At 40.4% G+C, this 19,289-nt stretch overlaps 1 protein-coding gene across 1 annotated transcript in view; it reads left to right on the plus strand.

Annotated features, from left to right (window-relative positions):
• Positions 1-19,289, plus strand: part of NPC1 (NPC intracellular cholesterol transporter 1) — a 27,975-nt gene continuing 8,686 nt past the window's right edge. Inside the window, exons 1-14 of the mRNA XM_039730086.1 lie at positions 1-410; positions 7,345-7,467; positions 8,721-8,827; positions 9,426-9,601; positions 10,482-10,649; positions 11,337-11,586; positions 12,797-12,873; positions 13,510-13,880; positions 14,234-14,460; positions 14,836-14,936; positions 15,831-15,933; positions 16,892-17,081; positions 17,589-17,771; positions 18,437-18,551. Coding sequence (XP_039586020.1) covers positions 333-410; positions 7,345-7,467; positions 8,721-8,827; positions 9,426-9,601; positions 10,482-10,649; positions 11,337-11,586; positions 12,797-12,873; positions 13,510-13,880; positions 14,234-14,460; positions 14,836-14,936; positions 15,831-15,933; positions 16,892-17,081; positions 17,589-17,771; positions 18,437-18,551 — 2,269 coding nt within the window. The 5' untranslated portion in view covers positions 1-332. The remainder of the gene's footprint in view (positions 411-7,344; positions 7,468-8,720; positions 8,828-9,425; positions 9,602-10,481; positions 10,650-11,336; positions 11,587-12,796; positions 12,874-13,509; positions 13,881-14,233; positions 14,461-14,835; positions 14,937-15,830; positions 15,934-16,891; positions 17,082-17,588; positions 17,772-18,436; positions 18,552-19,289) is intronic.

The following is a 19,289-nucleotide window of genomic DNA, read 5'->3' on the forward strand; positions in this document are numbered from 1 at the left end:
GGGCGGGCGGTGCCGGGAAAGGCGGTGCCAGGGGCGGTGTTTCTGGGCGGGCGGTGACGGGGGAGGCGGTATCGAGGAGGGTGTTCTTGTTTCGGCCGAGCGCGGTGAGGCGGTGCCGGGGGCGGGCCGGCGGCCGCGGTTGGCGGCGGCGCTGGGGCGGCCCTCGGCCTCTCCTCGAAGGGGCTGGCGGCTCCGCCCAGCTAGGCGAGAGCGGCCCTTCCAGACTGCGCTGGCGCGGCTGTCTCGCCGCCTTCCTCCTGTTTCCATCCGCTGCTGCTCCGTGCTGCTGCCCACAGCGCCTGCCGCTCGTCCGCGCTCCAGCCCGCGCCGCCATGGGGACCCCTCACGGCAGCCCCGGGCGAGGCGGCCTCGGGTTCCTGGTCCTCCTCCTGCTTCTGTCGCCCGTGCGGGTGAGTCCGTGGGGTGGGGAATGCCGGGCCTCCCGGCAGGGTGGGCAGGAGAGGGAGGGCGGGTGGGCAGCGGGGTCCCGCGGGTGTTGCCTGGCGCGGGGGCAGCCGCGGTGTCCCCAGCGCATCCCGCGCCCGGGGTGTCCCAGCCGGCGGGGCTGGATAAAGGCGGCGGTGTCCCGGCTTAGGCCCCTGGGCTCGGCCGGCGCGAAGCTGAAGCGGGGTACCGGGATGTCCCCTCCTCGTCCCCGCTGGGGCTCGCCCCCATTTTCCCGTGCCCCTGGTCTCCGTCGGGACGAGCTGTCAGCCGGTGGCACAGCAGGCCGGCCGGGAAGCGCCCGCGAACTTCAGCCTCTGCCCCGTCCCCGTCCCCTGCGGCCGCAGCCGGCAGCGGCAGCCCCCGGGATGCCGCGCTCCCGTGGCGTGCCCCGGTTATGCAATGCCCAGTGCATGTGAGTGGCCACGCAGTCACATGCTCGGCAGAGGCTTGCAGATGTCGTCGGTGTCTGGTTCGCTTTGCTTGGCGTGTAACTTGGGCTGGGTGACAGCTTCTTGGAAGTAATGATCTGTGCGGAGTGAGAGCTGTTGTTTATTCATGTGCCAGTAGTAAGACTACGTATTTCCTTAAAATCGAGGGCTGGAGTATGTTGGACTCTTTGTGAGCTTTAGGAAAAAATATGGTAAAACATTCACTCCTCTCAGTCTTGTTTTGTTATGCTGTACTGCAGGATAGGAGCGGGATACTCCACATTCCTCTGGAGAAACAAGGAGTGTCTTGTAAGCCTTTGTGGTTGGCTTTCTTTCCCTCTCTACCTACGTTGAAAACATACTTTCTAGGTCAAGTTTTATGATTAGCCCTTACAAAACATAGGAGTTTATCATCTTGTGTATGTGCTGTTCTCATACCCTCTTCAAAAAAACTTCTTTAAGAGCTTGAACATAAAATGAGGAATTCATTCTTCTATTACCACTGGAGAAGGTGATTGTTAGTAGTGACTTGTGATCTTCAGGTGAGTAAGTAATGATACTTCACAGGCAACCAGTGCACCTTTATGTAATGTTTTTTGGAGGGAGATATCATCTTGGGGCAATGAGGTGTGTCCTAGGCTGGTAAAGAAATGACAGAATGCTTTCCTTTTCAGGAGGATACTGACCTACAGTAACTTGAAACAAGTTCCCTAAATATTTAGGGGAACCCTTGTAGAGGCTTTGTGGTCCCTCGAAGAAAACATTGCAAAATTACTCTAACCATGCAAGTCTCAGTTGTGTACTGTAAGAAGGCAGAATCTGGTTTTATTGGGAATTTTTGCCATTAACTCTTATTTACAGCCTGACACTTCACAAAGAGGACCCTTGATATCTCTCAAAGAGAAGCTGGTCCTTCAGTTAGACTGAGCCTGTTTAGTGTGAGATGCTTGCTGAAGAAAGCATTGTAGAGGTAAACTGTTCTCTCTCTCAAGTGTACTGCTGGTGTAATGGTTTTGTGCTTTCAGTTGTGATGTTTGTAATCCAAAGTGCCATATGTCGTTTTTGTTTCAAAGCAGCAGTCGGTGGACTGGAGTGGCACTTCAGCTCACAGTCTTTCCACTACATGCGTGTTCACAATGAACTTGAAGTGTTCAGCCTGTATCTTTCACTCTAAGCAGTGCATGGTACAAGATTTCTGCCAGCTATCCATTACTACTTTGTTTTCTTACGAATGTTCTAATGCACTAGATGGTATTTATGTGATTAATGGCCGCTATTGCAATTGATCTTTGTATAATTGTACTAAAACACAAACTATTAAATCACTGGCTGATCAAGGCTGGATAAGGGTTCCCATCAGCAGCTGGGATCCCAAGCTATATTTGATTTTCTGAAATCCCATGGGAAAGTGTTAATGACAACTTCTGCTCATGCTAAATGGCTGCAGTGTGGTTCTACCTGACCTTGGACATGAAGTTCTGAAATGTCTGTTTGGAGCAGTTTCATTTTCAGGGATGGCAGTGTAGCTCCAGAACAAGACAGTAACCACTTCATCTAAATTACTTCCTGGAAAATCAGGAGTGACTTGTTCAGCCTTTCGGGATGGAAGCTGGGGAAGCTGCCTTAGAAGGAGAGAGATGGCTGAAGGGAGTGTCTGGTAGAACTGAGTCGTACTTAGCTGGGCAGTAGCCAAAACAATCCAGGTGTTGTGCAGTATTGTTATTATTAACCTGCAGGACATCAGAGCTGCAGACAGGTGCTAGCTGGGGGCCCTGCCGTTCCTGATCAGGCATGCATCCTTGCAGGTAACATCAGCTTGTCCCCACAGATACAGAATTATTACTGTTATTGCAGCTTTCTCTTCCTACTTGACTTTACTGAGGCGTCTGAAATGCTCTTGGGTAACTCCAGAACTGTGGCTTACTTTGCCTGACCAGGAGTAGTAATGATTTTTCCATCTGAAAGGAAACAGGCTGGTGAGCAAAGGAACAGGAGGAGCTTGGCAGATAAGGCATGGCTCTGAAAAAGTTACTGAAAGAGACAAAGAATAAGGACTAAACCTGTAAAGTTTCCTTTAGTCCATGCACCTCTTTCCCCCACAGGAAGGATCGTGTGGTAATACGCAACTTCTGGGGCAGATCTCTGAATTTGAACCTGGTCACCTGTTTCCATAAACCAGTCTTCACCCCTACACCACCCATTTATTAAGAGTGGTGTAGTGTTTCCTTAGAACTCAACCTAGCTGGCAATAGCAGATATTAAGGGATGCAGAGTAAGAGTGTGCTCTTTCCTGGATTGATCTTTTTGCCCTGCAAGATCCCAGATGCATCATCCTAGATGAAGGAAAGGGAAACAGCTGTGTCTGATGCTCTTGCCTTTTCCATACATTAGTAATCCTAGTTTGAAGAATCAGTGTTCACTTGTCATCTGGTATTTGTAACACCACAAACAGTTGCTGTTTCTGTGTACAGCATCAGCATTGTTCTTTGTCTCCTTAACAGCTATGTATTCATTGGTCGTGGTGAATGCTGCTGGAAACATCAAAATGTATCTGTTTGTTTCAACCTGCAGTTGAAGAAACATGGGCTGAATTAAATGTGTTTATGATCTGTTGGAACACTGGTTCTATTACAAATGAATGATAATGCTTGGGAACCAGAAAACTCTTAACAGAACTTTTGTAGAATGCCCATACTTGCTCATGTGCAAGTTCTTCATAAGGGCTCCTAGAGTCTCGGCTTGAGGTGAAATTTCTCTTCAAACAGACTAAGCCTGCCAGAAATAGGAATACAGTTTTCTGAGCTCTTGAGGATGTACTGAGGGTTGGTGTACTGACAAGTGGTTTCTAAGATATGCTTGAGGCAGGAAGGAACAGCCTTTATCTAAGGTTATGTTGCTGTTGCTTTATGAAATACTTAGGAAAGTCCCATTTTAATATGTGAAGTACTTAGTCACATGATCTTAAAAGGAAAACATACAGAAAAAACCCCCAAACCATGAACTAGCCCTGTGTTACTTATGAAGTATTTTAAGTATTTTGCCTTGTTTAGAAGGCAGTTGGGTTCAACATAGCATTTGTCTGTTACTTTTGGGTTTAGGCTTTCACCCACTTAAGAAGCTTAATACCCAGGTGAGCAATTGTCTGACCTAAAAGTCTGACTCTGCAAGCGGCAGCTTTTTTAACCATGACTTATTTACAGCCACACTTAGTCATCCCTATCTCACCCTACCCTCATAGCATTCTTCTGAAAGAATGGAAAGAGCAAAGTGCTTGTCTTACTTACTCTCTAACTTAATCTAGCTTTTACTGGAGGCTTTTCAGAGGAAAGAACTGTCAGCTCTGTTTTATCTGTGGTAGTGGAGTAGTTACATAGTTATTTGTCTCCGTGAATGCTTCCTCAGCCATAGGAGGCCAGTCCTCTCCTGTATTTTGGTGCTGACTCAATGGTAAGCAGGCTATTAACTTGTTAATGTTCAAAAGCTGTGCTGTTCAGTTCAGCCTATCTATGAATAATGATTTGGTGGTTTTTAGGCTTATTAACTTGGTTCAACCACTGTAAATCAAGCATCCCCAAAGCTTACTGGTTCAGGGGACAAATGTACACTTTTATTAGTGAAATCCTGCTAGGTAATGGCATAAATGTGAACTCTTAAGCTGTTTCTGAAACTGCATTCTTGGTGTTAATACTGAAAGAGAGTCTTCAGACCTGCAGTTCTAGGCCCAACTGCTCTTCTAATAGTTTAAAGCAGCTCATCTGTTCAGCTTTTCTTAAACAGGCTGAAAGTTTGAGTGGCAAACATTGTTTTTTCCATTGTATGTTTTGTTGCTGTGGAACTTCAGAAATGTGATTTGAAATTCTTTATCCAAATTCAAATGTAAACTAATATTAGGCCAAACTTTGTGTTGCTTTATTTGTCTTTTGTGTTTAGCTGAATACCTTTTGGTACATTACCAAGTGTCATGTGCAAGTAAGTTGTTTTATGTTCTGTCCTGAAAATGATGACAGAAAGTCTTCTAGGTAAATTTATAAACGTAAGACATAAGACAGATTGTTTTGTATCCATGTAGCTATAGCCAAGGAATTGCTACCTTGAAACACAGATCATGTTTTTAAAACAATTGAACTATCAGTCAGACTGATGTGGTAACTGAAATTTACTCAAGCTTTTCTGGGCAAGAGGTGCCCTGATAAGTTTTTTTGTAACTGTTAACTGCATTACCAGGTTTCCCACACATTCCAGTCTGGAAGAAAAAAGTCTTTCTCTAAAGAGTAAGTTGATGAATTTGTGTGTTTTTAAAAAATAAAAGGTGTTAGATAACAAGATGTAATGAAGCACAGAAAGTGTTTTTTAGAAAGGATGCTTACAAACTATTCTAGACTAAATACAGAAGCCAGCCTGATACTGAAGAAATAACTAGTCCTTTTCTCACGGGCATTGCAAAGCAGCCCCAAATTCCTTGCCCTTTTGCAAGAATAGTAGTGAATCTGTGCTTCCTCTTGAAGAGACAGTTCACTTCTGATGGTGGTACAAACAGCAGAACCATTGTCACTGTTGGTAGATTGTTTGCTGTTAAAACTGGGGCGTATAGGTGTGAGGAAGAAGAGTTGAAGATGATGACTTCTAAATTTGCATCACAGTAGTATTAACTTCTTAGATTATACTTGATGCATGAACAAATTTACAATGGGGTTTTGAGAAATAGTCTACAAGTTATGGAAGTTTGACTTTTTGTCTTGTACTGGTGTTAAACATTCAGTGTTTATAAGTGCAATCTTAAAGGGTGTTTTCCAGCTTGTATCATAGAACGTGGTAATGCTTAACAACTGGTTGTGGGTTTAACTAGAAGATGTGCTAGAATAGACAAATGAAATGGTGATCTAGATGAGTGGCACTTAAACTGACTTTTAGACCTGGCTTACAGTGAGTAACTTTGAATTGGCCTATGTTGCCCTGGTTAGAGGAAAGAGGAAACAAGTCTTGGGTTGGGTAAATTAATGATGGTTATTGTCCCTGATATGGTAATACTTAACAGCTGGTTGTGGGTTTAACTAGAAGATGAGCTAGAATAGACAAATGAAATGGTGATCTGGATGAGTGGCACTTAAACTGACTTAGACCTGGCTTACAGTGAGTAACTTTGGCCTATGTTGCCCTGGTTAGAGGAAAGAGGAAACAAGTCTTGGGTTGGGTAAATTAATGATGGTTATTGTCCCTGATAAACAAGCAACTACTGATGTACTTTTTGAAGAACTGTCAGTGTTGTTCAGCACAAAAATGGATGTTATGGAGGCACTGTGTTTCTGGGTAGCTCTTGGGTAGTGTCAGGACAGCCTTTCAGGGGCCTCTCTGGTTGGTAAACAATACTATTCATGGTCAAGCACAAAGCACAGCAGTCTGTCCTTGCAGCAACAAAATATGGTGTCTCTAAAATGCTAAGTCAAGGTTGTTCAGGAGATCAAAATAGGTCAGTTATCTCTCAAACTATACTAAGCAAACTCCTGATCAGAGCTGACAGAAGTGTAGTAAATGTTTGTGCAGTCTGCTTTCAGCCCAGGTGGTAGGAAAACTTTGGAGCTGAATTAAAGCTTTTGCTGTAAATAACTTGTTATTGCATTAAATGCTTTAATTTTCAGAATAAATATTTTGGCTTAGTATCTCACATGTTTTAGTGTCAGTACCACTGAACAAGAATAAAAGGCTTTCAAGGTGCCACTGCCCTTTTTCAATTTCTTTTATACACATAATAAAGAACAAATTTCTGAATTTTCAATAGTCCCTTAAATTAAAGCATCTTTAAAATTCTTTTTTTTTTTTTTTCTTAGCACTGTAATCCCATTTAAATGTTCCATGCTTAGGTTTGAAAGTGGTGATGGAGGGCATCCTTTGAGATTGTGACAACATATGTATGGCAGATGCAGAGCTATGAAGTTCTGTTTCAGAATCTTCTCTGTGCTGGTATTTCTTCAATCTCATTCTAATGAGTTTTCAGGAAGGATCAGAAGGTGGCAGGAGGAAGTGAAATTGCACATAAGCAATGAGTTTCTCTTCATGTGCACTGACTCGTGCTCTAATGTGACAGTTTAACCCAAAAATATTTTGTTGTCTTGCATGAACAAATTATTTTCTAAATCACTTTGTACTTGAAGATGTTTTTCAGGCATTGATTTAGGTTCTTCTTAAGTAACTCTTATACTTGATCCTAAGTGTAGGTTGTGCACCTCCTGTTTCTGTAATGATCAAGGAAAGGTGGGGAGCTGAGCTGAAGATCAGTGGTGATGTGCACCCTGTCAAAAACACCCACTTTTGTTAATGGGTGCTTTATGTAGTATACACTGATGTTTTAATTAGCAGGAAGTTATCAGATCTGGACTGCAAATGGCTTTTGGAGTAGTAGCACATGAATTCTACAATAGCTGAGATATTTGGCAACTATTCCTTGCAGTTAATCACTTATTTTGTTGATTAGGTACTTTCACAAATGTGCGTCTGGTATGGAGAATGTGGAGTTGCGTCTGGAGACAAGAGGTACAACTGTGCTTATGATGGGCCACCCATAGCACTACCAGAAGATGGCTATGACTTAATGCAGGTGAGCTTCTCTTGGAGGTTTGCTGCTAAAAAAATAAATCTCTAACAGCAGAAGTCTGTACTGGGTTCTTTTAGACCTGTGCTATGACGTCTCATCCTAACCTGATGAGAAAGTAGACAGATTATCTCTGATTTCTTAGGTCCAACGGGGTTAAGATAATTTACCTTCGTTTCTTTTCAGAGGTATGAGAAGTCATCAAAATGTGATTAGAGGCTGTCACAGACAAAACCTTAAATATAGGATTTGTTCACTTTCTTGCATATTTTCCTCACTGGTTTGACTACTCTTTATTCAGATGGCTTTTTTGAAGACTTTCCCAAAATGTTATGCCCTGTTTTCCACAGTTATGCCCTTCTGATCTCTAAAGGACAAGACTAAACTATTTTCCTTCAGATGATCATTCCTGATAAAAGAAGGTGCTAACTGAAACTTGTTCAAATGGAGCAAATTTGGACAAAATTAGCTGTGCCTAGTGTGAGACTGTATTTCCTTACTTCGGCTTCAGCTGCCCAAATGAATGAAACCATAGTCAAAATAGAGTTTATCTTTTTCATGCACAACACAGCATATTGCCAGATTTGCCTTCTGGTATCTGATAGTTCAAAGCTTTAAAGAGTGAAATAACTACAGAGTTAAGCAATGGTTAGACTGGTGACAGGAGTGACTTCATTAAATATGTAGTTGAGCTAACTGCTGTTCTCTATTGTTTCTGAAGACTTAATGTACAGTTCTTGCATGTTACTATCAGTTATACATGTGTTAAATGCATTTGTCTCTTCTACAAACTGAACGTGAAGCAGCTCTTCCAGGTAATCAGTGGTTTTATGGTTAGTGTCTTGCCTTCTGAGACTTCAAAATCTGATACTATCCAGAAGGAGTACTAGAGGATAAGCTGCAGGAATACTTTCAGCTTGGATAAACATGTGTTGTCCTCTTACCAATAGGCTCTCAAATGCCATTATCATTCTATATATAGACCCTGGTGACTAAAGATCATCTGAAGGAGCTTTTCAAAAGGAAGTGCTGCCTTGAATAAAAGAAGTGAAAAAAGTGATCCTTCTCTGCAGTCTCTAAACAAAAATCTTGTTTGCTGGACTGTTTTTCTCCTATGCGTCTCCCACAGCAACAGCTACTGTGTTCTGAAATATGCTGACTCAGAGCCCATGATTTTAATGAGTTCTGAAACCTTAAACATGCTTTTTCTTCCTTTCCTCTTGATCTCAGTGTTGTTTGTTTTTTGTTTTTTTGTTAAGGAACTCTGTCCAGGTTTATTCTTTGGCAATGTTAGCACTTGCTGTGATGTTCATCAGCTTCAGACTTTGAAAAATAACTTGCAGCTGCCTCTGCAGTTTCTCTCCAGGTATGCTAATAAATGGCAAAGCAACTAATTTTATAACAGAATAACAAAGCACTTGTCTTCAAGTAGACTGTAGAAAAAGAGAAAAATTGGTAATTTCATTTAAAGGATTATTGGAGTCAGCTGCTGGAGTGACTTTATCCATAGCAGCAGGCTGTAATGTCATGAAACAACTGCTTGCAGTCTGGATTGACTTAGCTGGTAAGAATAAACATTCCCTTAGCTTATCTAGCTACTTTTATCTAATGAAACCTGCAGAAGGGGGTGACAAAGTAGCATTTGGTCTTGTTCTAAGACATTAAGAAGTCTAAGAAGTCTTTCTACTAGCAACAGTTAAATTTTTCTTCAAATTCTAGTAGAATTGTTTGAATCTGCGATTTGAGGCAGGCAATTTTATTAGCAATTTATGGTGCTTAAAGTTGTTTATCTGTAGCATCAATTGCTGTATTGCTGATTAAAATCTTACAGAATTTAAATATTCTGTTGCTCTGAGCAGAATGTTTATTTTTGCAAGGCATATATGACTTGACCTACATAGCACCTTTACCTCTTAATCTGATTGCTGTTCATTGGCTTTTCTACCAATTGGCTTTCCTTCCAGATGTCCATCGTGTTTTTACAACTTGATAAACCTCTTCTGTGAACTGACTTGTAGTCCACATCAGGCTGACTTTTTGAATGTTACAAGCACCATACCTTACTATGATCCCATTTTAAAAGAGAACAAAAGTAGCATTACAGAGCTGCAGTACTTCATTGGAGATCGATTTGCAAATGGTGAGTAAACACTTTGTTAATTTACCTTGGTTTTTGTCCAGGTAACAAGACCAGTGCTTTTTCAGAAAGTCAAAGAGATGTTTCCCCCTCAAATTCTGTCTTTTTGAAGTTTGAGTCATCACGTAGTGACAGTAGGTCCCCCTTAAAACTTATGGAACACTTAACTTCTGCCTGGGCAGTGGACATTACACTGACACTGTTAAATAACGATGTTTTAAAGGTTCAGCTGAGGATGAACATCTATACAAACAGTTAATAGCTGATAACCCTGATGGCTACAACTTCAGAAAAAAAAAGTTGCTGCCAAGTATTGAATGTCCAAAGTCTTCCTGATACTGAAACAGTCTGGCAAGCATGATAGTAGAGTTTGTACACAGTGTACTATGATGGTTCTCTAAAGGTACTCAGTCTTGAAATGGACTGTCTAGTCCTTTGTCAAATCAGATGTTTTTAGAGAACAATACATTTGGGTTGTATTTTGATTTTGTAGCAAGTTTAAAGCATTAATTCAGTCTTTTTATGCTTTTTGCAGTAAACTTTAATAAAATTGAGACTTGAAAGTCATATACAGCCTACAAGTTGAAAGTACTTTAAATGCTTTTCATAGCTTTCCCTGAAAACATTAGGTAATGTTTCTGTCAAGCAGAAAAGTAGGTTCTAACATAATGCAGATTTGAGTGGCTTTCTCAGAGCAAGGTAGCCTTAACAAAGCATTGCAACCTTGAATACTATAAATACAACCAAAAGCATTAGTTCACTATCCTGAGATGTTTCTACATGAAAACGGTAAGGATGTTCTTGGAACTTGGGGAGTCTGTAATATTGGAAACATTTGGAATGCTTACTCAAATTACAACATTGGATTAATGACTCTTCCCAGCAATGTACAATGCCTGCAAAGATGTGGAGGCTCCATCAAGCAATGTTAAAGCACTAGGGTTGCTGTGTGGGAAGGATGTCAAGGACTGCAATGCAACCAACTGGATTGAGTACATGTTTAGTAAAGACAATGGACAAACTCCTTTCAGCATAATTCCAATCTTTTCAGGTAAGAAACTGAATAGTCCTTGCCTTTGAAACTCCTTTTGAAGGCTGGGTGCTGTGGCTAGAGCATTGATTGTTAAACAACTGTCCAGCAATGAAAGTCTGCAGTCAGAGGCTTTCAAAGCAATGTGAGATTAACTTCCCTTTTTTTTTTTTTTTTTTATTTCTACTTGGAAACCATACTTTGGGGTTTTTTTCTATACAGCTTCTTACTGTACAAATTTCTAAAACTCTGTGATATTTCTGCTTGGAAACCATACTTTGGGTTTTTTTTCTATACAGCTTCTTACTGTACAAATTTCTAAAACTCTGTGATAGCCTGAGCCTAGGTAACTCTTGTATTCCTTGGGAAATGGGCAGTACCCTCATCCTGGAGGATTTCATTAACAGGAAATTGCTACGCATTTCACAATCTGAATTGATAAGAGGGATGACAAATCATTGCTGGGATGATAGAAGTATGTCCTTATTACTTCTACAGACCAAAGTGTTACAGACTTGACCCGTCATTTAATTATTAGACAACTGTAAATAATTGGTACCTGCTGTGGAAAAGGCAGTGGATTCTTCATCTGCAAGACCAAGAAATGCTGCTCTACACAGGGGCTGTGGGCTTTCATAAAAAGGGTTAACTCACCTAACTGGGAAGGTCTGGTAGTAAACTGGCTGTGCAACTTGTGATTTGTCATAGATGTTCCTGTCCATGGAATGAACCCTATGAATAACGCTACCAAAGGCTGTAATGAGTCCATGGATGATTCAACAGGACCATGCAGCTGTCAGGACTGTTCCATTGTCTGTGGTCCAAAACCTCAACCCCCTCCATTGCCTCCTCCTTGGCTATTGTTTGGTTTGGATGCTGTATATGTCATCATGTGGATCTCATACATGGGCTTTCTACTCATATTTTTTGCACTTGTTTTTGGAGTCTGGTGTTACAGGTAAAGCATTCAAAACGCTGAGTTCTGCAAGTCACTTGTTATCCCTGAGAACTTCTTTGCACTGGTCAGATGTTTGTCTTGACAACTTCAGCCAGCTAAAAGTCATGTTCTGTAGCAGATACCACATATACTTACAAAAAATATTCTAACAGCTAAAACCACCTGGTAGAAAGTGATTGCAGAAATTGGTTTAGTTGATGCACACATGTCATAGCATTCCTAGCTACAGAATCATGTACGCTATTCTTCAACTTCCATAACTAAGTGTGCAGAGTCTGGGAAAACATATATTCATAACAGTCACTGGCCTATTGCAAATTAAATAATAAATACTTTTTCCTAGTCTCCTACTTTGAAAAAAACAACTAAATGAAAGTTGAGCTTTTGGTAATTATAGCATATCAGCCTTGATCACATGGCTGGAGCATCTCTCCTATGAAGACAGGCTAAGAGAGTTAGGGCTGTTCCGCCTGGAGAAGAAAAGGCTCTAGGAATTCCTTACAGCACCGTCCAGTACCTAAAGGGGGGCTACAAGAGAGCTGGAGAGGGACTTCTTACACGTAATGACAGGACAAGGGGCAATGGTCTTAAGCTGAGGGAGAGTAGATGTGGGTTAGATGTTAAAAACAAATTCTGTACTATAAGGGTATTGAAACAGTGGAAGAGGTCGTGCACTTCCTGGTTATGGAGGTGTTCAAGGCCAGACTCAATGGGCTGTAAGTGAAGTGATCTAATGAAGGTGTCCCTGTTCGTGGCAGGGGTGTTGGAATTAGATGATCTTTAAGATTTGCTTCCAACCTAAACCACTCTGATTCTATGGTTGTTCAGTTATAACCAGAAAACTAAAATTCCTCTATAATAAGAATTAAGTCTGCTTGAAAAAGGATAGTGGGTATGACAATTTGATATGTTCAGCAGCCTTACCTTAGTGGGCATCATGAAATGAAGTGTTTGAGATGCCTGGTTCATATTTCTAATGTAAAAATCTCCTGCAAATATCAACTTAGAATCAATTTAACTAAATTCTCTGTGCTGTTAACGCTAGTGATCTTCTAAATGTGCATAAATAATCTGTGCTTGATGTAAGCTGAAAAATTTTTTTAAGATAGCTGACATGGTGTTCCAAAAGATCACAAACCTGGAGACTGTTGTACAAACAGTAGAGATGCCTTTTTGGACAAGCAGGATAACACAGCTTCTTGCCTTGCAGGAGGCGGCACTTTGTCTCGGAGTACACCCCAATTGACAGCAACGTAGCCTTTTCTGTGAATTCCCACCGTGACAATGGTATGTCTTCGGTAATAGTAACAGGTTTATTACAAACTCAATTAAGTGCATCCATTTCCTATGGATGGGCTCTGGAGTTTTAGCTTTGTTAGGCTGATAGTCCATTCTGAGGGGGCTTTCAGCCTTTTGACCAGCATCTCTCTTCTTTTAGAGTAGTGCTTACCCCTATTTTACTGGATGCTGAAAGCCCTGGATACACCCCTCATGGATCTAGCTAAGCTCCAAGCAAGGTCTGGAGAGCTTTTTTGTAGGAGTAGGATACATGATACTAAATTCAGTTTGATCATGTTTTGACTTATCCATATATCCATTTAAAGCATGCTAGGAAAGAACTGTACTGTAACTTGTGTACCAGCTGGGGTAGCTTGTTTTATTGTTTACATATTTATATTTTAACTTTATTTGCTACACCTGCTGCTGTCAAACACAACCTTACATTACAAGGGGCAACATAGGTACAAGCTGTTTTCTGCCCCTTGGCTTCAGTCAGGGATTGGTCCCACAATCTGACTGTCAGTGGAGACATAGCTTCTGGTGCTTCCTACAAACAACAAAATTTCATATTTCTGAGTGGACTCCAAGAAAATGCTACTTAACTGACTTCTCAGATATTTTCTATTTTTCTTGCTCTTGCAGGAAGCATTACCTGTGGTGAAAGGCTTGGTGAAAGGTTTGAGAATGGCCTGAGGATGACATTTACATCATGGGGGGCTTTCTGTGTCAGAAATCCACGTCCTGTTATTCTCTTCTCTGTGGTCTTCATTGCAATGTGCTGCTCAGGCTTTGTATATATTAAAGCAACTACAAATCCTGTAGATCTCTGGTCAGCCCCAAGCAGCCAAGCCCGCAAGGAGAAGGAGTACTTTGACACTCACTTTGGACCTTTCTTCCGTACTGAACAAGTTATTATTCAAGCACCAAAGAGCCACCCAGACACCTACTCCCCTTACCCATCAGGAGAAGATGTACCTTTTGGGCCTCCCCTTACCAAAGATATTCTCCATCAGGTAATTGGGAGTTTCCAAGAGCAAAGATCTAAGCCTGCTTAACAGGTATAACTACATGGAGTTGGCTTCCACCTGCAATGTTATGTATCCATCAAAACAGTCACTAGATATTCTTATTAAATATCATAGCTTTACTATAAAAGCTTTTTGCTGAAAACCTTTCTGTTAGAGAGACACTTGCAACATAAGTCTCTGTTTATAGTATGAACAGAGAAATAATGTTTTTGTAATGTGCTTCTATGGCTATGTCCCTCTGTCTCTGGGAACTCACAAGAATATAGTGTGCACTTAAGTCGTGTCTTGCAAGGGGAGTGCTTGTGGTGCTCTTAAACTATGGTTTGTTTTTTTTTAAGGTACTGGATTTGCAGGATGCTATTGTCAACATAACTGCTTCTTATGACAATGAGACTGTAATGCTGAAGGACATTTGCCTGGCTCCTCTTGCTCCCTACAACAACAACTGCACTATCCTGAGCGTACTCAACTACTTTCAGAACAGCCATTCTGTTCTGGATCACACTGTTGGGGATGAGTTCTTTGTCTATGCTGATTACCACACTCACTTCTTATACTGTGTTCGGTGAGCAGTACAATTGCATGGTTTTTAATCAAGTTGCCAGTTCAGCTTGGTTTGGTGTGAATGCTGGCTCTGGTTTACCTTAAACATGTTTTCAGTGTTTCTGAAGAATTCTGAATAGAACATCGGTTTCCAAGCTTTCTCTTTAGTTTGTAGTTCAGTTGGTTAAAAGGTACTCATTGTCTTAAAGGCTATAAGGCAGGCACCTTTAAAATTGTGTTTAAATTGTAAGCAAATGTAGCACAAGGGCAGTGTACCACTAGCAGTCTTGTCTTGTTTGTCTTGATTTTCAGTTGTAATACAACAACTTTTTACTGTTTTGTGCTGTGCCTCAGCTGTCATGCAGAAGGTAACAGTTACTGTTGGTGATCTCTTTAGGGCTCCAGCATCACTGAATGATACAAGCTTGCTTCACGATCCCTGCTTAGGAACGTTTGGTGGACCTGTATTTCCTTGGCTGGTGTTGGGAGGATATGATGGTGAGTGGCAAAACACTACTGCAGTGTAAGTCTGAGAGTACATACTTATAGGGCTGTTCTTGGTGCTGAAGGTGCATTCTCATTTAACACAGCTGTTTAAATGCAGTCCAGAGAAACTGGAGTTTTGTTAAACTTTCAGTATGTAAGGGTGTTTTGAGTAGACTAGTGCTGGGATTGGAGGCAGGCTACTCTGGAAGTGCAAAATACAAGCAATCTGTAATTGGAAAACACTTGTCAACAGGACAAATGTTTGGTCTGCTTTGGCCCTAGTAAAAGATAAAGATGTGAAGCAGCTCAGGTTGACATGCTGGGATGTATTGTGTATTTTGCTTTGAGTTAGTATAAAGTTTTGTTACTGATCTGACAAAGCAGTTAAGAATAGATTAAAGTGTTCACAAAGGAAATGCTTTCATAATTACTCTTAAGACAGGATTTTGTTCAAGCAATTTATCTAATTAAACTTGTGTTTAATATATCTAAAATAGTGCTTAAATGCAAGCGGTTCTTTATTAGACTGTAGGGGATTTGTATTTGCTTTGAGTAAAATCTAAGTATGCAAGAGGTACGGTGTTTAGGAAGACACATTTCTCATTAGATGGAAAGTCATAAGCAGTGGTTATACAGTAGCTTTTTTGTCTAACTGTGCAACAATTTAACATTGTGGTGTCATGAACATGTTAGCAATGAATAATTACTCTGGAATGCAATCTGTAGTGCTTATCAGCTTTGGTTCTTATTTCAGTAGTATGTTTGAGAACTCAGTGGTGTTCAGTTGTGGTGGAGTTGTAGGGGTGGGATTGCTTTGGGCAATGCTAATTTTAAACTTATTTATATCTGCTATACTAGAATGTAATTTCCATTTTTTAAATGCCAAACTTTTTATTTCTTCTATAGATGATAACTACAATAATGCCACAGCTCTTGTTATTACTTTTCCTGTCAATAACTACTACAATGACTCAAAAAAGCTGATGAAAGCCTTGGCATGGGAAAAAGAGTAAGTAGTCTTCCTGTTCTGAAATGCATACGTGATTTAAAGCAGCTTTAAATGTTGATTAAAAAAACCCACCTGCACTGTACTGACAGTTTTTCAGTATAACTACAGGGATGTTTTGAGAGGCAGAAAAATTGGTTAAAACCAGACTATGCTGGTCATAAAACCTTCACTTTGTCTGGCACACTTAATTTGCTTTGCGACATAGGTTCTGGTCCTCTTAGTGACAGCTAGCCCAGTAGTACTTGCCAATAAGTATGCTCAGAAAGGATTTATTTTATTGTGACTAGAATTACACAGGTAGACTCTTTAATTTACTGGACCATTAACCATGGGTGGAAAGGTTGAGCCTGATGCTGTAGTTCTTTACCTTTAATTTTTAAAAATGTCATCCAGATGAACATCTAAGGCTTTTGTCCCCTCTACCACCTTGAAGAGATAGCTTACACAGGCCAGCTGCTTTGGCTGTCAGTTCAGATGGAAACTATTGTACTAGAAAGTTTGTGACAAAATAAAAGTATGACAAGCATCTGCCTGTGTCACAAGCACCTTTCAAGTTGGGGAGCTGAAACAAGGCTAATAAATTGTTCCAGGACTGTAAGCAAGCTGCAGTCATCTTTCATGTGTCTATTCCTAGGTCTAGGTTCCTAGCTTTGAGGAAGACTGTGCTTAGAGTTTGAAATAGCTCATGTAAGTTACCTATTTGTCCTCAAATGCTAGAGAGAGCATGGAAAGTATTTCAAAGTATTGTATTTCTAGTTCTTAAAGAGGAGTTTTAGGTATGTGTAGCCTGTGCCTCTCTTTTGAAACTGAGGAAGGTCCCATCAAACTACTGTCTGGCCACAGGGTACTCCTGTACCACGCAGACAATGTAAATTTGCCATTAACTGGCTTTCAAGTATTTCTAGTGGAAGATGTTTTATCCTTTTAATGTGATCAACCTCTTGGTTTTGTTTTTTAGATTCATTAACTTTCTGAAGAACTACAATAATTCAAACTTAACGATATCATTTTCTGCTGAGCGGAGTATTGAAGATGAGATCAACCGCGAAAGCAACAGTGATATTAGCGTTGTGCTGATCAGCTATATTGTGATGTTCATCTACATCTCGATAGCTTTGGGACATATCCAGAGCTGTAGAAGACTGCTGGTATGTGTATAGTTTTCATTGCTATGAAGACTAAAGCTAGAGCTTGCTGATAGCTGTAAGTCACTTAACTATTTTTTCAGAATGCTGATGTTCAATTTTTTATTAAAGCATTGAGTACTTCATAGGCAGGAGTTAGGGGGAGCATTGTTTTTCTGCTAGACAATTCATGTGTATTTCATAGTCTCAGCTGAGTTCTTTCACTTGATGTTCAGTTAACATCAGCTTTAAGACTTGCAGCTTCAAGGTTGATTTTTTTTTTTTTTTAATATCTGGATCTTCAGATATTAAAAAATTTTCTGCTACCTAGACTAAATGTTAGAATATGACTTTTGCCTTTGCAATAATTTGTTCTGTGGGATATTTTTTTTTAATATCTGGATCTTCAAAAAAAACCTGAAAAATTTTCTGCTACCTAGACTAAATGTTAGAATATGACTTCTGCCTTTGCAGTAATTTGTTCTGTGGGATGATGCTTGTTTGGCTGACGTTCAGTACAACTTCTTTTAGGTGGATTCGAAGATCTCTCTGGGCATTGCAGGCATCCTGATTGTACTGAGCTCAGTAGCATGTTCTATAGGCATTTTCAGCTACTTTGGAATCCCACTGACACTGATTGTGATAGAAGTAATTCCTTTCTTGGTGCTGGCTATTGGAGTGGACAACATTTTCATTATGGTTCAGACACTTCAGGTATTTATTCTTGCATACAGACTCTTCTACAAGTGCCTGTCATTTTTGAAGGCTGTAAACTTGGAGCAGGAAGTCTTCTCTGTTCCAATGCTTAGGTCAATGTGAGCCACTCTGGACTCTCACAAGATATTTTGTGAGAGTGAAAGAGAGCCAAGAATCTTCTTGTACATTCTACCTTCACAAAAAACCCCCTAATTTATGTCTCTGCATTTTTCATATTGGTGCTTGATATCAAAATATTTGTAGAGCTCAACTGGTATTTTGATCACTTGTAACTGAAACATATTGTAAGCTGTAGTCATGAACTAAACTATATGCTTAAGACTAGGAGCTTCTGACACTAAGTCTTAGTGGGTAACAAGCTTTTTAATTTGACAGATTCAATCGCCTGCTGAAACTGGTACTGCCTCTGTCAAATGTGTTGTTTTATCTGAAGTACTGAACTTAGTACTATATTTTAAATTTGAAGCAAGACAGCAAGTAATGTTCAGGCTGCTCTTGTTTTAGAGAGTCTTAGGTGGTTTTTATCTAAGTTGTTAATGCAGTGGAAACAACAAAAGATAGCTTAGGATATTTTAAAGTTTCAGGTTTTTTTAAGCCATATGAAATAGCTTTATAAATTGCATGATTCCTAATAATAATAATAAATTATTGCCTTAAAACAGAGAGATGAACGCCTTCAGGGTGAAACTCTGGATAAACAGATTGGCAGAGTCTTGGGAGATGTAGCACCCAGTATGTTTCTCTCATCCTTTTCGGAGACTGTGGCATTCTTTCTTGGTAAGACGCCTTTCGTATTTTAAGATAAGGGCCTTATCATAACTGCGTGTTTCAAGAATACATGCAATACAAAAATATAAAAGCAAAATACAAATTTGTAAAGGCTGTTTAGCTTAGTTGTTCATTGTTACTATCAAGTTAAACTGCTGGGGGATAGGCAATGGATTACTTTAGGAGCGTGGCATTTATAAGATTTATAAGATCTATTTCTGAATCTGTTAAGCTTTTCAGCCTGAAAGACTGGAGGTTTTTACTGACTTGCAGTAAAAACTGACAAGTCTGAATTTGACCTTAGGAATAGATCAAATACCGAGGTGTATGAACTCCTATATGGTGTTTATTCATCTTGAGAAAATGCCCATTGGTTGGAAAAATGCTTCTATGACAGATTTATGTTTGAGGCTCACTTTATAATGTTTTAGAAGTAAATCTTTTGTTGCCCTACAAGTTTAATTTGGCCTTCTTCATAACGGCTTTGTTCACCTGCAGAGTAATTTGTCATTGGATCAACTTGCATTGGAGTGGCTTAATATTGAAGCAAGATGTTGCCTGACAGCACTTCTTAACTACCTTGTTACACAGTCTGCACCTAAATTTGGAATTGAGAAATGGCTTAGAACTAGTCATGCCTTTGCACAGCCTCAGTGCTGTTAAATAGGTCAAAGACAGCAGCTGTAGCCAGGCTTGTATGGGCTGTTTCCTTTGCTCTGGAAAGAAAGGCTCTTTGTCCTGCTGTAA

Source organism: Passer montanus, unplaced genomic scaffold (genome assembly GCF_014805655.1).
Source record: "Passer montanus isolate IOZ18808 unplaced genomic scaffold, ASM1480565v1 scaffold70, whole genome shotgun sequence".
Taxonomy (NCBI): domain Eukaryota; kingdom Metazoa; phylum Chordata; class Aves; order Passeriformes; family Passeridae; genus Passer; species Passer montanus.